The sequence below is a fragment of the Cicer arietinum genome, chromosome 5 (genome assembly GCF_000331145.2).
Source record: "Cicer arietinum cultivar CDC Frontier isolate Library 1 chromosome 5, Cicar.CDCFrontier_v2.0, whole genome shotgun sequence".
In the NCBI taxonomy this organism is placed as follows: domain Eukaryota; kingdom Viridiplantae; phylum Streptophyta; class Magnoliopsida; order Fabales; family Fabaceae; genus Cicer; species Cicer arietinum.
Window position 1 is genome coordinate 333,774 of NC_021164.2, and position 23,826 is coordinate 357,599.

General features: G+C 32.0%; 3 protein-coding genes across 6 annotated transcripts; 1 reads left to right on the plus strand and 2 right to left on the minus strand.

Annotated features, from left to right (window-relative positions):
- The first annotated feature begins 1,605 nt into the window (after positions 1 to 1,605).
- LOC101496436 (putative methylesterase 12, chloroplastic) lies at positions 1,606 to 6,032 on the plus strand. Of its 2 annotated transcripts, none has more exons than XM_004499499.4 (5): positions 1,606 to 2,046; positions 3,032 to 3,271; positions 3,358 to 3,501; positions 4,440 to 4,574; positions 5,558 to 6,032. In XM_004499499.4, the coding sequence occupies exons 1-5, from the start codon at positions 1,786 to 1,788 to the stop codon at positions 5,828 to 5,830; spliced, it is 1,053 nt and encodes a 350-aa protein (XP_004499556.1). In that variant the 5' UTR covers positions 1,606 to 1,785; the 3' UTR covers positions 5,831 to 6,032. The 2 variants fall into 2 exon arrangements, with proteins under 2 accessions (XP_004499556.1, XP_027190007.1); XM_027334206.2 differs by lacking the exon at positions 1,606 to 2,046 and adding an exon at positions 2,376 to 2,578.
- Positions 6,033 to 6,172: 140 nt separating this feature from the next.
- LOC140920245 (B3 domain-containing transcription factor VRN1-like) lies at positions 6,173 to 7,610 on the minus strand. The gene is made up of 3 exons (XM_073368223.1): positions 7,429 to 7,610; positions 6,764 to 7,213; positions 6,173 to 6,684 (listed from the first exon to the last, which is right to left on the minus strand). The coding sequence occupies exons 1-3, from the start codon at positions 7,537 to 7,539 to the stop codon at positions 6,421 to 6,423; spliced, it is 825 nt and encodes a 274-aa protein (XP_073224324.1). The 5' UTR covers positions 7,540 to 7,610; the 3' UTR covers positions 6,173 to 6,420.
- A 5,738-nt stretch (positions 7,611 to 13,348) lies between these two features.
- LOC101496766 (putative B3 domain-containing protein Os03g0621600) lies at positions 13,349 to 19,246 on the minus strand. Of its 3 annotated transcripts, XM_073368222.1 has the most exons (6): positions 18,744 to 19,246; positions 18,437 to 18,538; positions 17,859 to 18,266; positions 17,522 to 17,767; positions 16,145 to 16,249; positions 13,349 to 14,064 (listed from the first exon to the last, which is right to left on the minus strand). In XM_073368222.1, the coding sequence occupies exons 2-6, from the start codon at positions 18,476 to 18,478 to the stop codon at positions 13,642 to 13,644; spliced, it is 1,224 nt and encodes a 407-aa protein (XP_073224323.1). In that variant the 5' UTR covers positions 18,479 to 18,538; positions 18,744 to 19,246; the 3' UTR covers positions 13,349 to 13,641. The 3 variants fall into 3 exon arrangements, with proteins under 3 accessions (XP_073224323.1, XP_027190005.1, XP_027190004.1); XM_027334204.2 differs by lacking the exon at positions 18,744 to 19,246 and having other exon boundaries at positions 17,540 to 17,767; positions 18,437 to 18,619; XM_027334203.2 differs by lacking the exon at positions 18,744 to 19,246 and having other exon boundaries at positions 18,437 to 18,618.
- Between the last annotated feature and the right edge of the window lie 4,580 nt (positions 19,247 to 23,826).

The window sequence follows — 23,826 nt, forward strand, 5'->3', positions numbered from 1 at the left end:
TCAATTAAGTCTATATAACCAAAATGGGATATATTAATTTTTTGTTTTTATTTTTACCGTCGTTCTTAAGTCGGTTGCCAATATAACCGTATTAAACGTGTTTCACATATTTACAAAATTGTCACCGCCTCATTTTGTTAACTCGTTCATACGGACGACCGACTTAAATATACATCCACCCATTTGTTAAATCTGGTGGCACGACTTAAATATACATCCATCCATTTGTTAAATCTGGTGGCACAACTTAACTGATTGTATTAAAAACTCAATTTTCTACTAATAACATAATTTTGATGTGGTATTCTCTTCAAATTTTACATTTCCTTTATACTCGAGGTAATAGCTGGTAATCTCAAGATACCGAATTCAAATGGAAATTTACCACTTGTGTCACTTTGATTAAGAAAAAATTTCTACATCACTCATTTTTTTTAATTATTTTATTTGCAGTTTCATTCTTTTATATTCAATTACAAAAGACTAACGATCATTATTTATAAAAGATAAATACCAAAAATGAATTTAAAAAAAAAATAAATAACTAAAGAGAATATTTAATAAAAGAATTATCAAAATTACATTTAAGTCGTAAAATTTATTTAATTTTTTATAATATTTTATCTCTTTGTATCCTGCAAACATAATCCATTTCATTCGTGACTGAATTCTTTTGATTTAAATTTTATAAAAAAATTGTAAATTGAAAATCAAAGAATATCAAATTTGATCAAAATTTATCTATACTAACTGAAATATACCCTAATTACAGGCATTATAGTGCCGGTAATAATAATAATAAATAATAATAACAATAATACTGATAATAGTAATAACGTGACACACTTAGAAAAAAAAAAGTTCATCTCTCTTATTATAAAATCCTCTAATACATTTTACAGAATACTAAAAAAATAATTGTATAATAAATTTATTAAAATAAAATGTTATTTTAAATATTTATCTCTATAATTATTAACCGTCTAAATAAAAAAGAAATTATGTATTTCAATAAATAATTAATTATGGGAGAAAGAAAAATTGAAAGGAGGTTTTATAATGAATAGTGACACACGATGAGATGTGTTGCAGCTGAATGCACGTTGAAAAGATAATGTGCTTATTTTCAGGATACCTTTCTCTCCACTCTTCCACTCTCCACTCTCCACTCTCTTCCTATTTTGACTTCTTCGCTATCATTACTATTTTTTTGTATTATTAATATTATAAAGAAATAATAATTAATTTTTATTTTATTTTATTTTAATTATTTAATTAATTTTGGTTCCTTTTTGTTGATTTTATTAAAAAAAGTAAGGACGTTGACTAAATTGTATGAGTGTTATTTTTGACGAAAAATGACTAAAGTAACTTATGGATGCAATAATGAAAATAACGGTAGAATAGAAAAGAGCATTGAAATTACTATGAATTGATGAAGTAGGAGAAAGTATGATATGATTGAAATTGAAATCCAACGAAGAGAAGCAACATTTAATAAATATTTTGGTACAATAAGCAACATTTAATTTAAGAAAGCTATAAAAATCAGTTGGGAATTCAATCAAGACACTCTGTGTAGTTTCATTTCATTGGCACATTTTTTCTTTTTTAAATATTTATTTATTTATTTTGTGCATTAATAGCCAACAACTCCTCTCCTCCGAAAACCAACAAAAAGACAAACAAAACAAAACAATCAAACAAAAACCGATACCCCTTTTTCCTTCAACAAAGAACTTTCCTTCCTCATTTCATTCATTTCTTAGAACAAAATTAAATAAAATGGGTAATCGTTTTATATGCATGACAAAAAAAGAGTCCAAAGATGTTGTTGGATCAAGAAGCAAGAGAATGAATAGTAGTAGTAGTAGATCACAGAGGAAATTAGTAACTGAAGAAGAATTGCATCTTCAAGCATTATCTATGGCACTTCAACAACATCAATTGTCTCAAAGGTTTGAAGGTTCTATGTCTAGAAGAATTGGTGCTTCAACTAGCTCTAGAAGACGCACTTTACCTGAATCTCTCTCACTCAACAAACAGGTTTTACTCTTTTCTGGCTTCTGGCTTCTGGCTTATTCATTTTAAAGTTTTCATTTTTCAATCATTTGATCAGTTACAAAAAGTGGGTTATTAAGATCTTAAAGTAATTCTTTAGAGAAAATATTAATCAATTGTAAATGGAAACATGACTGTGTCTGAAAAGTGTAGATAAAAAAGAAATCAAGGGTCACTTTTTAATTTTTTATAGGCTAAAAAGGTGATGTATTTAGAAAAGTACCAATTCACTGTGATTCTGAAAAGTAGATGTAATTATTTTAAGATTATTTCTTTGTATTTTCTACTCCTTGCTTTACATACCCCACTCCCCTGACTTGTGTAATGTTGACTCCAATAAATTTTGATGTGTTTTTATCTAAAGTTATTTTTCTTAAGCATTATTGGAACATTTTTCTCTTCTTCCTATTTAGAGTCTATAGTGAAGAGGTATCTATCTAGGGGGACAATTAGGGTTGTTACTTGTTTCATGTTTGGACTCAAATTTTGTTGGAAGTCACTCACCATCTATTCTAAGGTTGGTGCTTAATTCTTATACACTTGGATTGCCTGTGATTTAGTCTAAATTAACTATCTCTTTCTTTTAAGGCTCTTTGGAATGTTAATTTATGCATAAAATTATTCTTAAGTGTATAGCTGGATTGACAGTTTGGCATAATCATGATGTGCCGCTGTGATTTTGGCTTAAGTTACACTTTAGAGTTTCAACAACATCACGGTGGTATGGTGGTTTTGTCAAACTAACCCTGATTCCAAACATGCACTTAATATTTTCTTGGTAGTTGCCAATGTTTTGCTTGAACCTTGGATGAAAAGGATTTGACTTTGCACATTCAATATAATATGTTCTTCACAATCTTGTGTTTGCACAAAAGATTTGTTAACCATGTGTCAAATTATTTATAGGGTTTAACAATGCTGTTTTTATCGTTTCGATTGTGAAAGTTATAACCTGCTATATCCTGTTCAGGATCCAGAATTTCTGGTGAACATTAAAACAAAGAAGTTTGTCTTGATCCATGGAGAAGGTTTCGGAGCATGGTGTTGGTACAAGACTGTTGCCCTTCTAGAAGAAGTAGGACTGCAGCCTGTTGCCTTAGATCTTACAGGATCTGGAATTGATCTCACAGATAGCAATACTGTCACTACATTAGCAGAATATTCAAAACCTTTAACTGATTATCTTGAAAACCTTCCCGAGGACGAAAAGGTTCAGATGTGTGACATTGAAATTAAAAACATTTATTGTCCTGCATTCTGTTATGAATATATTTCATGAAAATGGAAATTTTGCAGGTTATTCTTGTTGGTCATAGCATTGGTGGTGCTTGCATTTCTTATGCATTGGAACACTATCTACATAAGATCTCAAAAGCGATTTTCCTTTGTGCTACAATGATGACCGATGGCCAAAGGCCCTTTGATGTTTTTGCTGATCAGGTATCTAGTACTTTCTTCAAATGTTGTCAAAAAGTGGCTATAGTGCTATAGCAGAATTTGATCAAACCGCCATTGCTCCTCGATATACTATTTAATACAAAGTGTTGTAAAATAGCGACTATATCACTATAGCGTAGTGGAATTTTAACAATCCACAATTGATAACACTCTTTTCTTCATTTACTTGAATTTTTTAGAGTTTTGTTTCTAAAGAAGCTAAAATTCATTAAAAAAGCCACCTATTCAAGCACAAGACGTGCCAAAATAGGGTCAAAATATTCGAATTTTTTAGAGTTCACATATTATATGGTGAATAATCCTCTAATCATACTTAAGTTTCTTAACGATTTTACATGCTAAAACATTTTAACTTAATGTGTTGTGCGCCAACTAAACTAATTGGGGTAATTTCTTCATGCGACAATCAATCTATGATAATAGACTATTATCACAGATTTACTGTCGCATTGTTCTTTGAATTTAAATGATTCAAATTCTATGGTTCTAACTTGAAGTCTTAGCCAACGTTCCAGTGAATCTTTCATTGCTCTAATATGCTGCTCATGACTTATCTGCCATAATCACAAAAATAGTAAAAAGTTGGAAAAGCTAAATATTTTGGCTCTTCAAAATAAAATAAAAAATAAAGATAAAGGTTGTTTCTAGAAAGCTGAATATTTTTGTTTCTGAGAAATCAAAAGCACTTATAATATTTTGTGAAAAAACATATCCAAATGTGCTCATAATTAGAGTGATGCTTGAATGCTTTTGTATCCCATACACACTCAAATTAAACATTATTATAGCTGTTAAAGTAAAGTTCTTAATGATGTATTTTCATTACCAAGTGAACTTTTTTTCCTTTTTCCAATTACATCTTGTTTTTCATTTCTCTTGGAAGATCTTATAATTGTTATAACTTATTATCTATACTGCAGCTAGGATCTGCTGAACAGTTTATGCAAGAATCAAAGTTTCTGATCCATGCTAATGGTAAAGAAAAGCCCCCAACAGGATTTATGTTTGAGAAAGAGCAGATGAAAGGCTTGTATTTTAACCAATCCCCGACAAAGGTAAACGGGATTTGAGTCTATTTCTACCTTTTTTCCTTCAAAAATTTTAGCTGCTTTTCCATTTAAATTGGCTACTTAAAGCTGTCTAACTTGTGAGTTCTGATAATCAGTAGTAAAATTTTGGAACCAAATGCTATTTTCATTACTCTCTCATTTTTTAGAAATAGGTAAACAAAAGCATATAAAACTCAATAATTTCAGATATTATAATATATTGGTGTCATCGGAAATGTATTACTGTGTTGACAAATGCACAGTTAAAAGCTTAAGAGGAAAGCTTGTCTACGGTAATACCAAATAAGTAATTATCACATTACTTTTATACCAATAGCAGTGTAGATATTTTGATGGTTTTTGACTCACCTTAGACACTCTTTTGGACACATCTCCAAGGTTTATGTGTCGAAGCAATGATGATCAATGGATGAACAGACTATCATATCTTGTTTTAGAATTTTTTTGTAATGAAACAAATTACTCCATAAATTTGGTCTATTACCTGTTCTGGTATCTTTTCGTTAGGGTCCTATTTTCTATTCCTTATTTCTTCAATAGACTCATTTCTTACTTGATTTTTGCCCATGTTTCAAGGGAGTTATCATAACTGATATATGCAGAAGTCCTGAAAACATTCTTGTTGCATTCTTACTTTTTATCTTTGTTTTCATTCTTCCTAGTTTCTGCCTTATGCTCCCTTTCATCGTGCTTAACTTCTTCTTGGACAATCTTCCAATGTCTTTTGGTATTTTTTAAAACAACAGATACTATTTTTACCCAATGACTTAGGAGTAGAATGGTTAAATTTGTAGGTTCCTAAGTAAATCAACTAAGGTTAGTTTTGATACAGCTTGGAATTATTGGCATTAAAATGACCAATAAGACTATATTATCACTACCTTAATTTCCAGCCAGATTTAATTGATTCTAATTATATAAAAGCATCTGATTTTGTAAAATTTGATATGAGGTGTATTGTATTACAGGATGTTGCTTTAGCCATGGTTTCAATGAGACATAGCCCTATCGGTCCAATCATGGAGAAGCTGTGTTTATCTCCAGACAAATATGGCACTGCTCGCCGTTTCTACATTCAAACGCTGGATGATCGCGCTCTCTCACCTGATGTCCAAGAGAAGCTAGTAAGGGAAAATCCACCTGAAGGAGTTTTCAAAATCAAAGGCAGTGACCACTGTCCATTCTTCTCCAAGCCACAATCTCTCCACAAAATTTTAGTGGAAATAGCTCAAATTCCGTAGCTTAATGATCAACATTATTTGTTTCATTTATTTTACTTTCATTTTTCATATAATCTTGAAATATAATAGAGGAAGAGCATGATATTATTTATTGCCTTTGAGACAATGTAGTATTCAACTATTAAGAAAGAGACTTGTGTAAGCTTTTGTTTTGTTTTTGGTTCATATGTATAGTATAGTCATATTAACTTTTGTTTTTTCATGTTTTGGCTTTGTCAACCAATATTAATTGTTTATTCAACACATAGTAAAAAGTGCAAAGAATTTTGATGGGTTAAATAAAATTACAGTTGGCTTCATTTTGTTTCTTCCTATCATGAAACATATCTAATAAATACCAAATGAATCAAACCAATGTCTCATAGCCAACAAAATAGATATGGTAGAAGTAAGATTTTCCATGACAACATCCCCAAAACATAGTTCAAGTATTTGAACTAGAACACCCTAAAGATTTTAAAACAGAATAAAATAAGTGTCTGTTACTAGTTGGTACAATGCATATATATATCAAATACCAAAACCACATCTAGGCATGCAACATGATGCCTCATTCATAATCGCGGTACAATTACAGAATACATAAGCTGTTAATGGAGATAGTGATCCGCACGAAACTCTGTGACTAGTAACACGACCACCGGCTTCGTCTTGATCAGCTCATACACGCAAGTATCTCCCAATGACAGATTGTTATCCCTTTGAAATTTACAAAATCCACCTGTTATCCTCATTCCGAATGTTCTGCCCATATTGAATACACAAGAAACTTCCCACTGCTGTCCATGAGAATTTTGGAGCTTGATAGGAACCTTCGGCAGAAGATACTTTTCAGCAAAATTAGAAGCAACATACTGCACAATAGATGGGAGATCAATAATTGAAGTACCAATGGCAACATAAACAATTTACTTAAAGTAAAATCATGCTCACTGTATATCTATTTTTATTTAATGTTGACCGAAAAAACGGGTTTTTCGGGTAGAACTGATTGGCAGCATCCTTTGCTCTTTTAGAAGCATATATGAATTTAGTCTCATGATTCTTCTCAGTTGTGTCAACCTTGGACCTTTTCTTAGGACCAGGATTAGGACTAGGAGACTTTATGTTTGGTTCTTCATTAGTACTTGGATAACAAATTTCAACAGAAGTTGCATCAAATATAATAACACTAAACTTAGAATTCCCTTTATATTTGAAAGACAGGTAGGAACCATATCCTATATCATAGTATTGTGTGAATTGTTGCCAATTGTTGGAAAAGAAAACATCTTTGCCGCATTTGTTGAGTGTGAATTTCCAAATAGAACCATCAGGAACAGTAATTGTAGCAACATTACTGAGTTCATTTCCAAATCTTCTTATAAATTCATCTGGAATTCTCTGCATCCATTATAGGAACAAACTTCAAAAGAGAGTGACATGACATGTTTATGAAATTTCCATTCAAAATAAAATTTTACAACCAAAGACATACTAAGCAGCAATGCATCATGCCCTAAGAGTAGAGTTTCACATTTATAGATTGATTGATAATAAATAAGTAGTAGTAATTAGTAGTAATTAGAAGAGAGAAAAGAGTGATAGTGATAGCATACAATTTGGTTCTGATGAATGGGTGACGGAAGAATGGCCTTCATAAAATGTTTTGATTTCTTCTCCTCCGCCGACGCCGTTGATCGGACACAACTTCTCCGGCGAGACTTCATAGCAATAATTACTGCTTTACTTTACACATTCACTTTACTTTTCATATATATTATAATTATATATAAATGTTTAAACATCCTATCTATTTATGGATATGCCTTTAACTATAGTTACCGATAAAGTTAAATATATTTAATAGTTGTAATTAATTAATTGTATAATTATTTACTCAAATGAAATATTTAATTATAAAGAATAATAATCGGCTGACGTAATGTGACTAGATACCGTGCTTCAGAATTTTTAGTGAACACACGCAAAGGCTATTAACAAGACAAAGATACTGACAAAAATAATGAAATACCAGAAGAAAGTAGATATCAGCATTAATTGATTAAATATTAATATTGTTAACTTGAAAAAAATTGGTTGATATTTTTATTATTGTATTTATTGTTGATGGTAGAAAATAATATAAATTAATTGATAATACCGATATTTTTATAAAATAATAATTAATATAGTTGAAAATTTAAATAAAAATTTATAAAAAGATAGAAAATTTTAAGGGGATTTTATATTTATTGTTTTTGTAAATGAAAGATGATTTTATTTTAGAGACTCAGTTAGTATACTGAAAAAGAAAGAACGATTTTACCTAAAAACAGAGAACGAAAACGAGAAGAAAAAATTAAAGAATATAAAAACTGTTGGGGTTGATTGCAAGTCCTACATCCTTTAGTGTGGGAGAATAAGGAGAAGGCCAAGGCTATATATTGGATTTTGGTCATTTGTTTTCAAATGCACCAGTCAGTAATAGCACTTTAAGTTTGTATCTGAGAGAAGTCTATGTGTTGTTGCAGGTTTAGGCAGCGGCTGTGGTTTTTTCTCCGGTTTTGGAGTTTCCATGTTATATTCTTGTGTTGTGATTGTGTCTTAATTTTTTTAACTTATGCTATTTTTCCCAACATGTACAATCGGAGCCAGGTTCGGAGGTTCGGTCAGCTGCTATGTCTTATTCAAGCGTTATGAAGTTTGACATAGAGAAGTTTGATGGAAGAATCAACTTTGGCTTGTGGAAAGTACAAGTCAAGGATGTGCTTATACAATGGAAACACTTCCAACATGGAGGCCGACAAGTGGGAGGAACTAGATTTGAGAGCTCCAAGTGCAATTCGTCTGTGTTTGGCAAAGAATGTTCTTGCGAATGTGCAGAATATGTCATAGCCAACCAACTCTGGGAGAAGCTTGAAGGGTTATATCAGGCTAAAGGCATCTCAAATCGGTTGTTGTTGAAAGAGCAATTCCACAATCTGCGCATGGATGAGGGTACGAAAATCTCTGATCATCTTAGTACTTTGAATAATATTGTCTCTGAGTTGGAATCTATCAAAGTTGAGATTGATGATGAAGATAAAGCGTTAAGGCTCATTTTGTCCCTTCCACCTTCCTATGTTCATCTTAAACCTGTTCTGATGTATGGGAAGGAAAGTTTGAGTTTTGAAGAAGTTGCAACTAAAATTATTTCTGAAGAAAGGAGAATGAAAAATGATGAAATCACTTCATCAAGCTCAATGTTGCTGACTAGAAGTGGGGCTAATGGAAAGCAGATACATGCAAAGAATTTGGTGTGCTGGGAGTGTGGAAAGTCTGGGCATGTGAAGAGAAATTGTCCAGGTGGAGCAGTATCTGAAAAAGACTCTGAGACAAGTGCTGGCAAGATCTCCCTTGTTTTGGGAGATGATGGTGATCTCATCTAGAAGATAAAGTTTGTCCTTATGGTATTTCCACTATACCATGAAAAAGGACAAGTTATTGCTAGCGGATTGAGAACAGCACACGGGCATTGGTTGACATTGATGCAAGGTGTGTGGTGATGTGTCGATGGCTGAAGAACTTCCTAGAAACCAACATGGGAGTTGCACCATAAATTTCAGCTAGGTTTCGACATGAGAAAATTCTTGAAATGGTTTAGTTCCAAGTGGAGAAAATTCTTGGGATGGTTTAGTTCCAAGTGAAGTATACTTTTGATGGTAGAGTATGATTGTGGGTAAGACAATGGAAGCGGAAGTTGTAACTCTTACAATCAAGGTGGAGATTGTTGGGGTTGATTGCAAGTCCCACATCCTTTAGTGTGGGAGAATAAGGAGAAGGCCAATGATATATAGCCTTGGCCTTCTCCTTATTCTCCCACACTAAAGGATGTGGGACTTGCAATCAACCCCAACAATCTCCACCTTGATTGTAAGAGTTACAGCTTCCGCTTCCATTGTCTTACCGACAATCATACTCCACCATCAAAAGTACAATTCACTTGGAACTAAACCATCCCAAGAATTTTCTACACTTGGAACTAAACCATTCCAAGAATTTTCTCATGTCGAAACCTAGCTGAAATTTATGGTGCAACTCCCATGTTGGTTTCCAGGAAGTTCTTCAGCCAACTAATGCTTGGTTTCCAGGAAGTTCTTCAGCCAACTAATGCCCGTGTGCTGTTCTGAATCCGCTAGCAATAACTTGTCCTTTTTCATGGTATAGCGGAAATATCATAAGAACAAACTTTATCTTCTAGATGAGATCACCATCATCTCCCAAAACAAGGGAGATCTTGCCAACACTTGTTTGACAAGTTTAAAGTGCTATTGCTGACTGGTGCATTTGAAAACAAAGGACTAAAACCCAATATATAGCCTTGGCCTTCTCCTTATTCTCCCACACTAAAGGATGTGGGACTTGCAATCAACCCCAACAATCTCCACCTTGAAGTGTCAAATATTAAATTGATGAACAAATTCAAATGATATTTTGACACAATAGCTCACGTGCTTAATTACTTTAAAAGTAGGTGTTAGGGTGCACATACTTCTTTTTAGGTTTTGAATATTTTTTTAAGTTAACATTTTTTCTCTATTTTATTTAAATAATTAATATTTAATATTTAATTTGTTTTTCTTTCCTATTTTATAAGTGATTTTGTAAGTTTATTTGTTGTTTTAATGTGGTATCGTTTCATTTTTTTATGTGATGTTTATTTGATTTAAATTAAAAAATTAGTTTTGATTAATTATTGTTTTAAAAATAATTTTAATTTCGTAAATATTATAATATTTTAAATATTATTGTTTGTCGGTATATTTTGACTTTTTGTGTTATTAATTTAAATGTTATGAATTTGTACGCAAATTCATTTTTTTTAGCGACTTTAAATTTGTATTCTTTACGATCACGTCCTCAATGAAATTGAATAATAAATGTCATTTTTTTATTAGTAAAAATATTACTTCAATAGAAGATGATTTCAAAATATAACAAAGTTTTGTATATTATTAACCATTCAATGAATGTAATTAGTTAACCATAATTTTAATCATTAATCATCTATGGAACAAAATCTACTAGAACTTTAAATTTTATATTGACCATTAAAGTGTGGAAATCGGTTAGATCAACCTACAAAAGCTTATCACCTAACCTACGATAGATGTTTGCCGAGTTAGATATTTTTATGTATTTGTCAGAGAAAGACTTTTTTAAAAGTCAATTTATTTAAAAAATTAAGAAGTCCCTAAAAAAAGCATTTTAGGACTACAATACCGACTTATTTAATTAACTATAAATAAATTTTATTATCATTATTATTATTATTATTATTATTATTATTATTTTAATATTAAGTTTTAATTTTTTTTTATTAAATCATAAATTTGGTGAGAATAAGGGACACATATTTATCACTGATAAATATAATAAAAACAATACGAGAAAATTATTTTTCTTTGATACATAAAGTTAGCATGGGACAAATATTACTTATTGATAAATATAAAAAAATACGAGACAAATATTTATTATTAATAAAATATAAAAAATATGACATATATTTATCACCGATAAATATTTAAAATAAATATTATTTTTAATATCGTCTATATAAAAGTAAAAATAATTATAATACACTAAGTATAAAAATCCATACAAATTATAAAATACACAACCTATAAAAGTTCATATCGGGATACATCTCAAACTAAAAAGTTATACTCGTATTTCCACGTAAATACTCCAACTCTCCCAAAGCTCTTTATCCTTACGAATAAAAGTTCATATCTTATTTTGACATTCGATATGAATAATATTTATATTGACATTAGATCTTTAGAAAATAAATTTATTATATCTTTTTTTCTAAGTGTTATAAAAAAAGTATTAAGTAAAAAAAATAAAAATAAAAATCAAGTTAGTATAATATTTAATTTTAAATATTAAATTAATATATTATAAATTTTAGTTTTTAAATATAGATCAAGTTAATAGTCATGCAGTTCAATTGGTGATCATTTATTTAACTAATGATCCAATTGATTTAATCAGTGATTCAATGATCCACTTCCTTAACCGAATCAAACATCAGTTCCAATTTTTAAACACTTATTTAAACAATCAATTTCAACCAATAATTATATATGACCAATATATTCATAAATAATACAATATTAAAAAACTCAAAAAATGATTATTCCCACTATTCTTACATGTTTATATTATTTAAAATACATTACTTATTTAATTAGTAAAGAATGGTAAAATTAATTGTACCAAAAAATAAGAAATGGTGCAATTATAAATAAAATAATTTAAATAAAAAATAAAATTGAACGAAAAAGTAAAGCCAAAACGATGTACATATAATATAGATTAAGAGTCTATTTCTTCCAGCTTTTGTTTCGTAAAAAAATGTTATACTGCACATAAAATTACTCCATTCCAACCTTAGAAATGAAATTACTATTGTAATTCTCTCGTAAAGCCATTTCAACCTAGCTAGTGAACCGTTTGTAGTACGATTGTGTACAAAATCCGGTTATAAGACTTAAATTCAAATCCGAATCTAAATCTATTTTAAATATTCAGTTAAAATCATATGGTTATAATTCGGTTTATTTATAAACTGGTTAGATAACCACTTATATTTTATATTTGTATTTGGTTTTTATTCACTACCAATATTTTGTTAATTTTGAGATTTTATTTCTTGAAAAAAAAATTAAAATTTACTTTTTTTTCGAAAAAATATCGGAAAAAAAACTTTTTTTCTCAATAATTTTAAATTGAATTTTTTCTCGAAAAATTTGGAGATTTTTTTAAAAAAATTTATCGAAAAAATTGATTTTTTTAAATAACCGATTTTTAAACTATGAATAAATAATTTTTTAAAAAATAATCAAATTTTAACCGATTTAAAAAAAAAAAATCAATTTTAAAATTAAAATTTTCAAAACCGGTTGCTTAATTATAAACCTGTTATTTAACCATAACCAATTTTACAATTGGTTTTATAACTGATTTTAAACCAAATAATAGATTTAGTTATAAATCTAAATCTATATATTGGTTTTAAAATGGATATGGTTTGATTTTTTAAAAAAGCCAACCATGAATAGCCCTACTTTGTAGGAAAAAAGATAAAACCTCGAATAAATTCTTAAAGGGATACACAATTTACCTTATAAATTGATTTTGTAATAATAAGTATTTTGTAATAATAAGTTAAACTCAGTATAAAAAACTTAATATTCGTAACATAAAAAACTTAATATTCGAGCATAATATTGTAACTTATAAGTTATAACCAAAAACCAATCCCCCACTCAACATTATATTAGGTTTACATAGACTCCTAACCAACCTTTAAGACAACTTGTGCAATGTTCAATACCCAAGTTGGCAATTACAACATTCACAAGTTTATTTAAATCAGAACTGATTAAAGCAGTGAGATTTTGTCTTAGGTTGGATTCTAAACATTTACATTGCTTCAAGATCAAAAAGAGCAAAATTATCCCATTAAAGCATTTAAAAAAAAAGAAAAACAGAAAAAATAAGTTGGTAAATATAAATTGTTAAATATCAAAGACTAATCAGTTGTAGCACAACTGGCATTTTCTTAATCAACTCAAACTCTGTGATCATGACATATATTTTCTTAATTAACTTCCCATTCCTCTCCATTACAACTCTGGAGCTTCACAGCAACATTTGATTTCAGATACTTTGAAGCAAAGTATTCAGGAACATACTGAACAAAGGATACATCAATTATTATATGCGCGCGCACGCGCATATATATAATAGTTACAATTCAACATATATTTAAAATCAATTTAAAAACTAAAATCCTCACTCACCAGACGACGTGCCTTGATGGTTGATTTAAAAGAAGGGTTTTTTGACACTTGATTCTCACTTGGTAAATCAGTAGCATCATTGATTTCAACCACAGAATCATCACTAAGACACTTTGTGTTTGGTTCTTCATTTGCATCTTTGAATGGATAGCAAATTTCAACAGAAGTTGCATCAAATATGACAACACTAAACTTTGAATTCCCTTTATATTTGAAAGTCAGGTAGCAACCATATTCTATAGAATAGTATTCGGAGAATTCTCGCCAATTGTTGCAAAAGAAAACGTCCTCGTCACAATTCTCGAGTCCTATTTCCCAAACACGACCATCGGGAACCATAATTGTAGCAACATTGTTGAGTTCATTTCCAAATCGTTTTATAAATTCATCTGGAATTCTCTGCAATAATCATCACATGTTTAATTAGTTATTTAATAACTCGTCGGTTAGCCTATAGGATTATAAGACTTCCATTACTCTCACAGAGAACTTAAGCTAAGAAAATAATTCAACTTATATACCACTTTGACACAAAAGGACTACATATGTTTTCAAAGATACGTGCAAATCGTGATTGAGAATCAACTTGATCTCAAAATCAAATCTCAACAAACTGATGCAGGTAAGGAATATGTTACTTTTTTCAAAATTTCATCCAGCATCACAGATAATGATATCACAGTATGGAAACTAGAGGAAAATGTGGCCTCTTCAAACCAAAAACCTACTTCACTTCTTCACCAAGCAACCAACATCATCAAGAACACATTTTGACAACACTAATGGCCTCCTCTACAAGTAAGAAAAATATTGAACCAATACTGTCAAGACAACTCACAGAGCCTATACAACAACCAACACACTGAACCTAAAACCATCAAGAGAGCTCTCAACTCACCGCATTGGAAAAATGCAATGGATCAAGAATATGCAGCCTTTCTCCATAACAAAACCCCAACTCTTGTCTCACCTACTCCTCAATGCAACATTATTGGCTGCAAATGGGTGTTCAGAATAAAATACAACCCCAATGGCACCGTTTCAAAGCACAAGGTTAGATTGGTTGCTAAGAGATTTCATCAAAAAGAGGGAATTGATTTTTATGAGCCATTCAGCCAAGTAGTCAAGTACACCACAATCAGAGTTGTGCTCACCATTGCTCTTACTCACAACTGGCCTATCAACAATGGTGATCTCTCCGAGTCAATTTACATGGAACAACCCTCTGGCTATGAACAAGGTGATAGATCTCTTGTTTGCAAACATCACAAAGCCATTTATGGCCTCAAACAGGCCCCAAGAGCTTGGTTCCAAAAATTACATTCCTTCCTCACAACCTCTGGTTTTCAGTCCACTAAAAGTAATGTTTCTCTATTTACAAAGGTTACACCATCTTGATCTTGTACTCTTCTCATCCTTGTCTATGTAGATGATGTTATCATCACCAGAAACTCCTTACAAGCTATCAACTCTCTGATCAACTCCAGATTTCCTCTCAAACAATTGGGTGATCTCCATTACTTTCTTGGGATACAAGTTCAGCACAATCCATCTGGCACCATCAGCTTAACACAAACTAAATATATTCAAGATTTGGTTCACAAGACCAACAAGAAAAATTATAATCCTTTACCTAAACCTATGGCCTCTGATACCCCTGACATTGAAGATCCTTCTCTCTACAGATCCATAGTAGGAGGACTACAGTATGCTACAATAACTCGTCCTGACATTGCATATGCAGTTAACAAAGTCTCGGCGCTCCACAACTGGCTTTTGTGTTTACTTAGGTAATAGCATAGTCTCTTGGTCCTTAAAGAAACAAAATGTAGTCTCAAGATCCAGCACATAAGCTGAATATAGTCTTGCAACAGTTACTGCAGAAATCCTATGGCTCAAAACTCTCCTTCATGAATTCCACATCTCTTCCACCACTCATTCTCGCATTTACTGTGATAACATCAGTGCAATATGTTTTCTTCCAACCCTATACTTCACTCCAGAACCAAATATTTTCAATTGAATCTATATATCCTTCGCGAGAAAATTCAGAACAAAGAATTATGCATTCATCACATTCCTGTCACTGAAAAAACAGCTGACATTATAACCAAGCCAACCTCAACAGCCATGTTTCTTAAATGTCGACTCAAACTCATGATTCATAACCATTCCCCTTGAGTTTGCAAAGGGTTGTAGAGGATAAAGAGAATCAAGAAAATAAAACCATTGAATTAGTCAACATTGGTTAGTTTTATCATCTGTGCAATAAAAGTTTTGTTCCTGTTAAGTTAGTTCTGTACTCTAACTAACTCCTAGCTCTATATATACTTTGTAATCCATTGATCTCAATTCAATCAAGCAATAATGAAATGGTTATTTAGAATCATTCTATATCTCAATAGGGAGAACAAATCAAAGTAACTATCTCAAAAGAGAGAGAGAGAGAGAGAGAGAGAGAGAGAGAAGTGAATGTTACAATTTTGTTGGCATGAAAGGGTGAGGGAAGTATGGCCTTTTTAAAATGTTTTGATTCCCTAACTTCCTTCTCCACCGATGACCCGACACACCTTCGCCGGCAAGGCTGCATTGCAATAAGTAATAAGTATTCACACTATACACATTCAGTTTAAAAATTCACATTATAAATAAAGAGTAATGTGACATGAGGAGAGAGTGGTTCATGTTGGAAAAGAAAACACACTCACACACTTAGAGTTTGTTTGGATGAGAAATTTTTTCGAGGGAATGTAATCTAGGGGAGTTCAAATTCTTCAAGCAAATTAACTTGTTTAAATAATAAGTTTGGAGAATTTTCAAAATGAAGAGATTTCATGAGGTATTTTGTGAAAGTTAAATTTAAATAATTTCAAATAGCACTTAAAACCTAAGAATCATATATTTCCTCTTTACTTTATAAGCTAAATTACATCTGCTATCCCTAACGTCCATAAAATTAATAATCATCTTTAATATAATGCAAATTTCATCAAATACATAACTCAAATATTCGAATAAATTCATATTTTCATCGCCAACAACATCAAAATTTGATTAAATTTGCATTTTATTGAATATAATAATGAATTTTATGGCTTTTGTTTGAAAATTTTGATGATTTTTTTTGAATTTTTGTAAAAAATGGACAACATTGTTGACATTTTAAAACATAAAATATCAAATTGTCACTTAAAATTAAAATAAAGGACGAATTCGGGAAAAAAAAGATAAAGGACTAAAACGTTAATTAAAATTAAGTTAAGAGACCACATGTGCAATTTAGCTTACTTTATAATATATAAATCATGAAATGGTCCTTATAATTTTTGCAAGTTTATAATTTTGACCCTATATGTTTCAAAATTTGCATATTAATCCCTATTTGTTTGCAAATTGGTTTCTAAACTTTTTCAAATTTTGCAAGTTGATCCCTTAAAATTGCAAAATAGTCCCTCAACTTGTACAAAATTTTAGTTTTGGCCTAAATTTACTTTTCATTTTTATCCCAAAACTTTTGAAATTTATAAAAATAGTATAATTTTAAAAGAACAACTATTTTATCCAAACAACAAAATTTAGAAATGAAAAGAACTCAATTGAAGTATTTGAATTGCCTGAAATTTCTCTAGAATTTCCAATTACCCCATCCAAACACACTCTTAAGAGTATTTGGAATAACTAGTAACTAACAAAACTACCCATAACAAATATAACTAGCAATGATTGTCATTTAAATTACAACACAACAGGTCAGACATTAGTGAAGACACACAGAGACAAAAAACTGAGTAAAAATCTAATGTATGATATCATGAAAAATGCATAAAACAAAAACGAATATGAAACATTTTTTAACCGTGCAAGATGTAGTAACTTGTAGCACAACAACAGGCTTCCTCTTGATCAGCTTAAACTCATATTCCTTTCTACATGACAGATTGTTTTCCCTTGCAAATTTTCTGAATCCCCTCGTTATTCGCATTGCCGATTTTCCAGCTTCTTGCAATGCACAAAATACTTTCCATTGCTGTCCATGACAATTTTGGAGCTTGAATGGAACATTTGGCTTCAGATACTTTGAAGCAAAATCAGAATGAACATACTGCACAATGTAGGAGGAGAGATCAAATTTAAGTGACAACATAAACAATTTTTACTTCAAACCAAAATCTACAAAGTAAAATCATCCTCACCGGATATCTGTTTTTAATGAATGTTGAACGAAAAAAAGCAGCATCCTTTGCTCTTTTAGAAGCAGAGTTGAATTCAGTCCCATGATTCTTGTCACTTGTTTCAACCTTGGATATTTTCCTAGGACACTTTATGTTTGGTTCTTCATTAGTACTTGGATAGCAAATCTCAACAGAAGTTGAATCAAATATAATGACATTAAACTTAGATTTCCCTTTATACTTGAAATCTAAATATGAACCATAACCTATTGAATAGTATTCTGTGAATTCTTGCCAATTGTTTTGGAAGAAAACGTCTTTGCCGCATTTGTTGAGTGTGATTTTCCAAATACAACCATCAGGAACAGTAATTGTAGTAACATTGTTGAGTTCATTCCCAAATCTTGTTATAAATTCATCTGGAATTCTCTGCATAAGTCATAACAACCCATTCATTAGGAGTAGGAACATAATAAGTTATTTAGCAGCTTCAGCTAAGTGCATGCAAAAGTGATTTAAAGTTTTTTGCCTCTAAAAAAAAACATTAAATACTATTTTTTATGGCAAAGAGAGAAATTAAGAAAGTGAAATGGACTTACTAGTTGAGTAGCATGAATAGGTGAGGGAAGAATGGCCTTCATAAAATGTTTTGATTTCTTTTTCTCCTCCGCTGCCGATGACCGGACACAACTCTGGCGAGGCTGCATTGCAAATAACTGAAATGAGTGAGAGAGAGAGAGAGAGAGAGAGAGAGAGAGAGAGAGAGAGAGAGAGAGAGAGAGAGAGAGAGAGAGAGAGAGAGAGAGAGAGAGAGAGAGAGAGAGAGAGAGAGAGAGAGAGAGAGAGAGAGAGAGAGAGAGAGAGAGAGAGAGAGAGAGAGAGAGAGAGAGAAAATGTTCATCTCACTTGTTTGTGACACTGATGTGACACTGATGTGACGAGAGACTGGTTCAGAATTTAGAAAGAGAACAAGACACGAAAACAAAACCAAACACATATGACATGGATTTTTTTTATTTAGATTATTGACAGTGATACTATAATTAAAAAAAAATAAAATACTAACGTGTGATGTCTCGGTATTAGAAAAACATTTCATATATTTCTTTTTCCTTTTGAATAGTAGAAGACTACAAATTAGTCTGTTATATGTAAATCATTACACATGAGATAATCCATTGTCGGGGTCACATGTGGTAGTCTAAGTGATGGATCTGGTGGTTTAAGTGGTGGTCGATTGAAGCAATGATCGTTGAATAGTGGTGGCTAGAAGGGGTGTTCGATCGAGGTTGCAGTTGTGGCCAATGAGGGATGAAGTGGTCGAAGGTAGTCGGTGGTGGTTGAAGTAGTGATCAATGACTAGTGGTTGTTGGATTGGTGTCCAATGGGGTCTAAGTGGTGGTCACCAGGTGCTGGAGTCATTAAATGATGGTTAACGGTGATCAGAGTGGTTGATGTCATAGTGGTGGTCGTTAGTGACCAGAGTGGTGGTCGATTGTAATCGGGATGATGGTTAATGACCACTAATGATGACATATTAAGTTATAACATAAATTAGAATTATAAAACCTCTTGTTTTGATTTTGTATTTAAGAGAAAACTTTTATGAAATTGTGTAAAAAATCAACTTAAACCCATTTTTTACCAACATGTTTTGTTTTCTAAATTAACTTAAAAAACTAAAAACTCAGAACTCTTGGTCGTTGCCACTTCTTTCATGTTGATGTAACCTACAATTTTTCTTTAGAGCTCGTCCAAAGTTCCAATTGGCTTTTTGGCCACATAATCTAAAAATGGGTTAAGCATTAGATTTGATACTATATCATGTAATGCTAATGCTAGGTTGAGATTCTTTATTTGAGTTATTTGATCATCGAACCGATTGAGGAATGAATTGAGCGATTCATCCGACCTTTGACGCAATCCCAGTATACACATGGAATTCTTTTGGGTAATTCAACTGGTGGCAAGTCTAGAGACGAACATTTTTACTAATTTCTTCCATGACTTCATTAAATGCTCTTAAAGACAAAAGAACCAAAGGAGGGCCCATTTCTTCAAAATGCATGAGAAGAACTTGCACTTGAGAGCATCAGATGCATTAAGCAGTATAAGTCGGGCATTAAATCGAGTTAGGTGTGCATAAGGATCATGTTTTCCATCACACTCTTCCATTTATGGGAATTAAAATTTTCTTGGATTTGATTTGTTCGTGATATCCAAAATAAAAGGGAGTAGTGTTATGTCTTCCCTTTTAAACTTTCTGGAATGAGTCTGGCTATCGCATTATCTTCTTGATTCACGAGTGCTTTCACTATCACCTTCTAGATTATTGTCATCATCTTTCGTCTTTTCTTGTCTTGTTTCTCCATATTATGGAGTTTTCGCTTTAGTGTTCTGATTTGAGCATCGATAGCTTCAATGGTGTCCTCACACTAGGACTTTGGGGTTAGCAGACACATTCCTTTCGAGTTTGATTCTTGTCTCTTTGATCCTCTGTTTCACACGTGAGAATTGTGATTTTGGTAATTTGGTTCTTCCCGTAGTGATTCCTAATGCAATACTCTTAATGATCACCATGCTGATGATCTTGAGACCTTTAATTTTATTGAGGCCCCACAATAGGTGCCAATGTTCTTGTCTAAGAACTCACAATTGAACGCTCATTCTTCTGTTGCTTTGATTGTTAACATTCCAATAGTGCGTGTATGTTTGCAAAGACACTTTGATGCCAAAGTATGACAAGGTGAGAAAAGGGTTTAGTAATTATGAGTTAATAAAATGTGTAATTTATCTGGGTGAACCCCCAATAAATAGGAGTTTTGGACCCTAAATTTCTAGGTAACTGATGTCCTTTGAGTCGTCTACTCGTTTATATCTTATCTTGGTTTGAGAGTTGTTGTAACTCAATGACATTATGGACTATTGAGAGCTTATCTTGATATGAGCACAATTTGTTACTTATATAATTGTTGTGGTTAGTCTGTAGTTGAATATTGACTCGAGACTCAAATAGTTAGTTATTGATTCGCTGTCGCACACAAATCAAATACAATTGATAAAATGTAAATAGAGGTAATAACTCGAGTCGTTTCGCAAGGACTTCTGATATAATAATATTAACCATATTGAAAGTTGAAATTCGAAAGGTTTTTTTTTTTATTTATTTATATTTTTGTTTTAATGGATGAGCAAAACGATTAATCCACTAATTCGAGTTTCAGACCTATAGCAACTGTTTCGCAGAAATCAGTGAGTATGATTGCCTCTGTTTTTGCAGAATTTCAAGTATGTATATGATTGATTATGGATTTCGAAGCACTTGAATTTCTTGCCTTGAATCGAGATATTGGCCTTCTATTTATAGGCTGTAGAGGCACTGAATGAAAGTACAAGAGCTGTTGGAGAGACTTTGTTTTTTGACTGAAACATTATTTTTAGAATAAAAATAATCCTTCTTTGAAATAACTTTTTTGACTTTAATGGTTTAGCATTTAAAGCAATTTTGTCCTTTTTAGAAAATACTCTTGACGTTTCTTTATTGATCTTGGATGGTACACTATCTGTCTCGAGTCTTGAGTGTAGCTTGAGAATGTTGGAGATGAATTACAGATCAATTTGGAGAAGAAACAAAGTTGTTGTCTTTGTGCAGAAAACGGAGAATGATTAACGTTCTTGGTTTGTCAATTTGAACTTTCTTGAGCTTCAATAATCATTCTGGAGTTCCCGTTTTAAACGTTTTGGATTTTCTTTGTAATTGTCTTGTCATATGTCCAGATTGATCGAACTTTCTTGACATTTGATTTTTGGAGTTTGCAGACTATCATGACTTTTGTCTGTCTTTGAGTCATTTGATATTTGAGATCAAATAACCTTTTTGAGTATGGATGATTCCTACTTGTTCCTTGTCATGTACTGATTAGATATGAATACTTTCCAGGGCAGACTCTTTGTCAAAGAGATAGAAAAGATTTGACCAATATGCTGTGATGGACATTTGTTGAAGCTGGAGATCATTCTCTGTTATGATGCAGAATGATCTTGTTGCTGGCTTTTCTTGATTTGCTTGATTCTATTCTTAATTAAATCCACTCAAAAACACATGTTAAATTGACATAACATTTTAGAATCATAATTAATTTTCTTAATTAACCTTTGTTTATTTTCATCAAAACTTTAAATATAGAGTTTGTCTCAACAATCTCCCCCTTTTTGATGATGACAAACATGTTAATTTAGATTTTAATTCTGATTCTAATATAAGGAGCTTTAACAGCTCCCCCTCAATTTGTGCATTTTTTAATTTAGCAGAATTTAAAACATTGTATGTAGTAAACTAGTTTTTCATTAAAAATAGCAAAGATACATCAGTATTGGCAAAGATACATCAATTTTGGCAGAATTACATAATGAAGCTTTGACGGAATAAATCTAACTTAATTCTCCCCCTTTGTCATACAAAAAGACAACAGTTAAACAATTAAGAAGCTAGGGAGGGAGAAGATTCTTCTGAGGATGAGGATTTTCCAGGATGAGGGACTTGAGAAGGAGGTGGAATCGGATGAGGAGGCAGAGGTGGAATTCCCAGCTTGGAAGCAAGGTGATCAACCATCCAAGTTCTGAGTAAAGCAGTCTCCTGATCATGCTGAACTTGTCTTGCCATGATGATTTGCAGAGCAGCCATAATGTCAGAATTGGAGGGTGCAATTAAGGTGGGAGTAGAGTGAAGATGAGCGGATGGTTGAGATGTGGTAGCAACAACAATGTTGGAAGGAATAAGCATTGTAGAGATGGATGTAATATAAGCAAAAAAGGATGATACAGAGGGTAGGGGACCAACAGATGGGTTAGAGGGGCCAACAGTAGTGGGAAAGTTCAAAAACTGACTAATGCCAAAGATGGAAGAGCTGGTTTTCTAAGGTGAAACGAATAGTGGAGACATGGTAGAGAAAAGTGGATTAGACAAGAAAGTATTGAAGTCATGGTTAGGGGAGTGAAGTGTTTGAGTGTAAGAGGGAATGGCTGATGATGATATGCTGGATGTTTGAGCAAAGAGGGTGGAAGGTGTTGGGATATGTTCTGGAGAACGTTCTAGAGGTGGTGGAGAACGTTCTGGTGGTGGTGGAGAATGTTCTGGTGTTGGGATTTTTTCTGAGGTTTCGTTAGGATCAGTAGGAGGTGATGAGAATGAAATAGGATTTGTGGGAGGTCGTCTTCTTGCTGAGAGGTGGGAAAGGATAGAGGAGTGGGTGTTTGAGCAGAAGAAGTTTTACGCATATGAGACAGATTCTTGGTGGAGAATTTGGAGATTTTTATCAGAGATGTTTCAGATGCAAGAGAGACTCCAAAATGCCTGAAGATTTTAGTCAAGACCATGCCATAAGGCACAATATTCTTTCTGTAATCTTTGTTGGCTGCACATATCATGTGCTGGAGAATGACATAGGGTAGATTCAATCTCTTGCAGTTTAAAAGATGATGAATGAGCAAGGCATCATTATCAGATACATACTCATGACTTCCACAATGTGGAATCAAGGTATGTTGGCACATGTTGTTGAATACCTTGGGAAGAGGCTTCAGATAAGTGGCCAAAAAACGTGTGGAGTCTTCTGTTGGTATGTACGACCTCGTAATAATCGGAATATATCAGAATGTATCAGTTCTTTAAGAAATTAAATCAATTTCATACACACAGCGGAATTTAAATTGTGGCATACAAGATTAGCAAGTTCTGTTAGATTGATATGAGATTAACCAAGATGCATACAAGTCAAATTATTAGATTAAACAATATTACTTATCACAGACTATGTTTAACATGCATCTAATATTAATCACATATACAAATATATCAAGATAGAAAATTAAAGGAGTTAAGGGTTAGAGAAGATTGCACCAAGAATTTATACTGGTTCAGTTGTCAACTTGACAACCTACATCCAGTCCTGAAAATCCAAACGGATTTCAGATTTTCTTCTCCAATAGA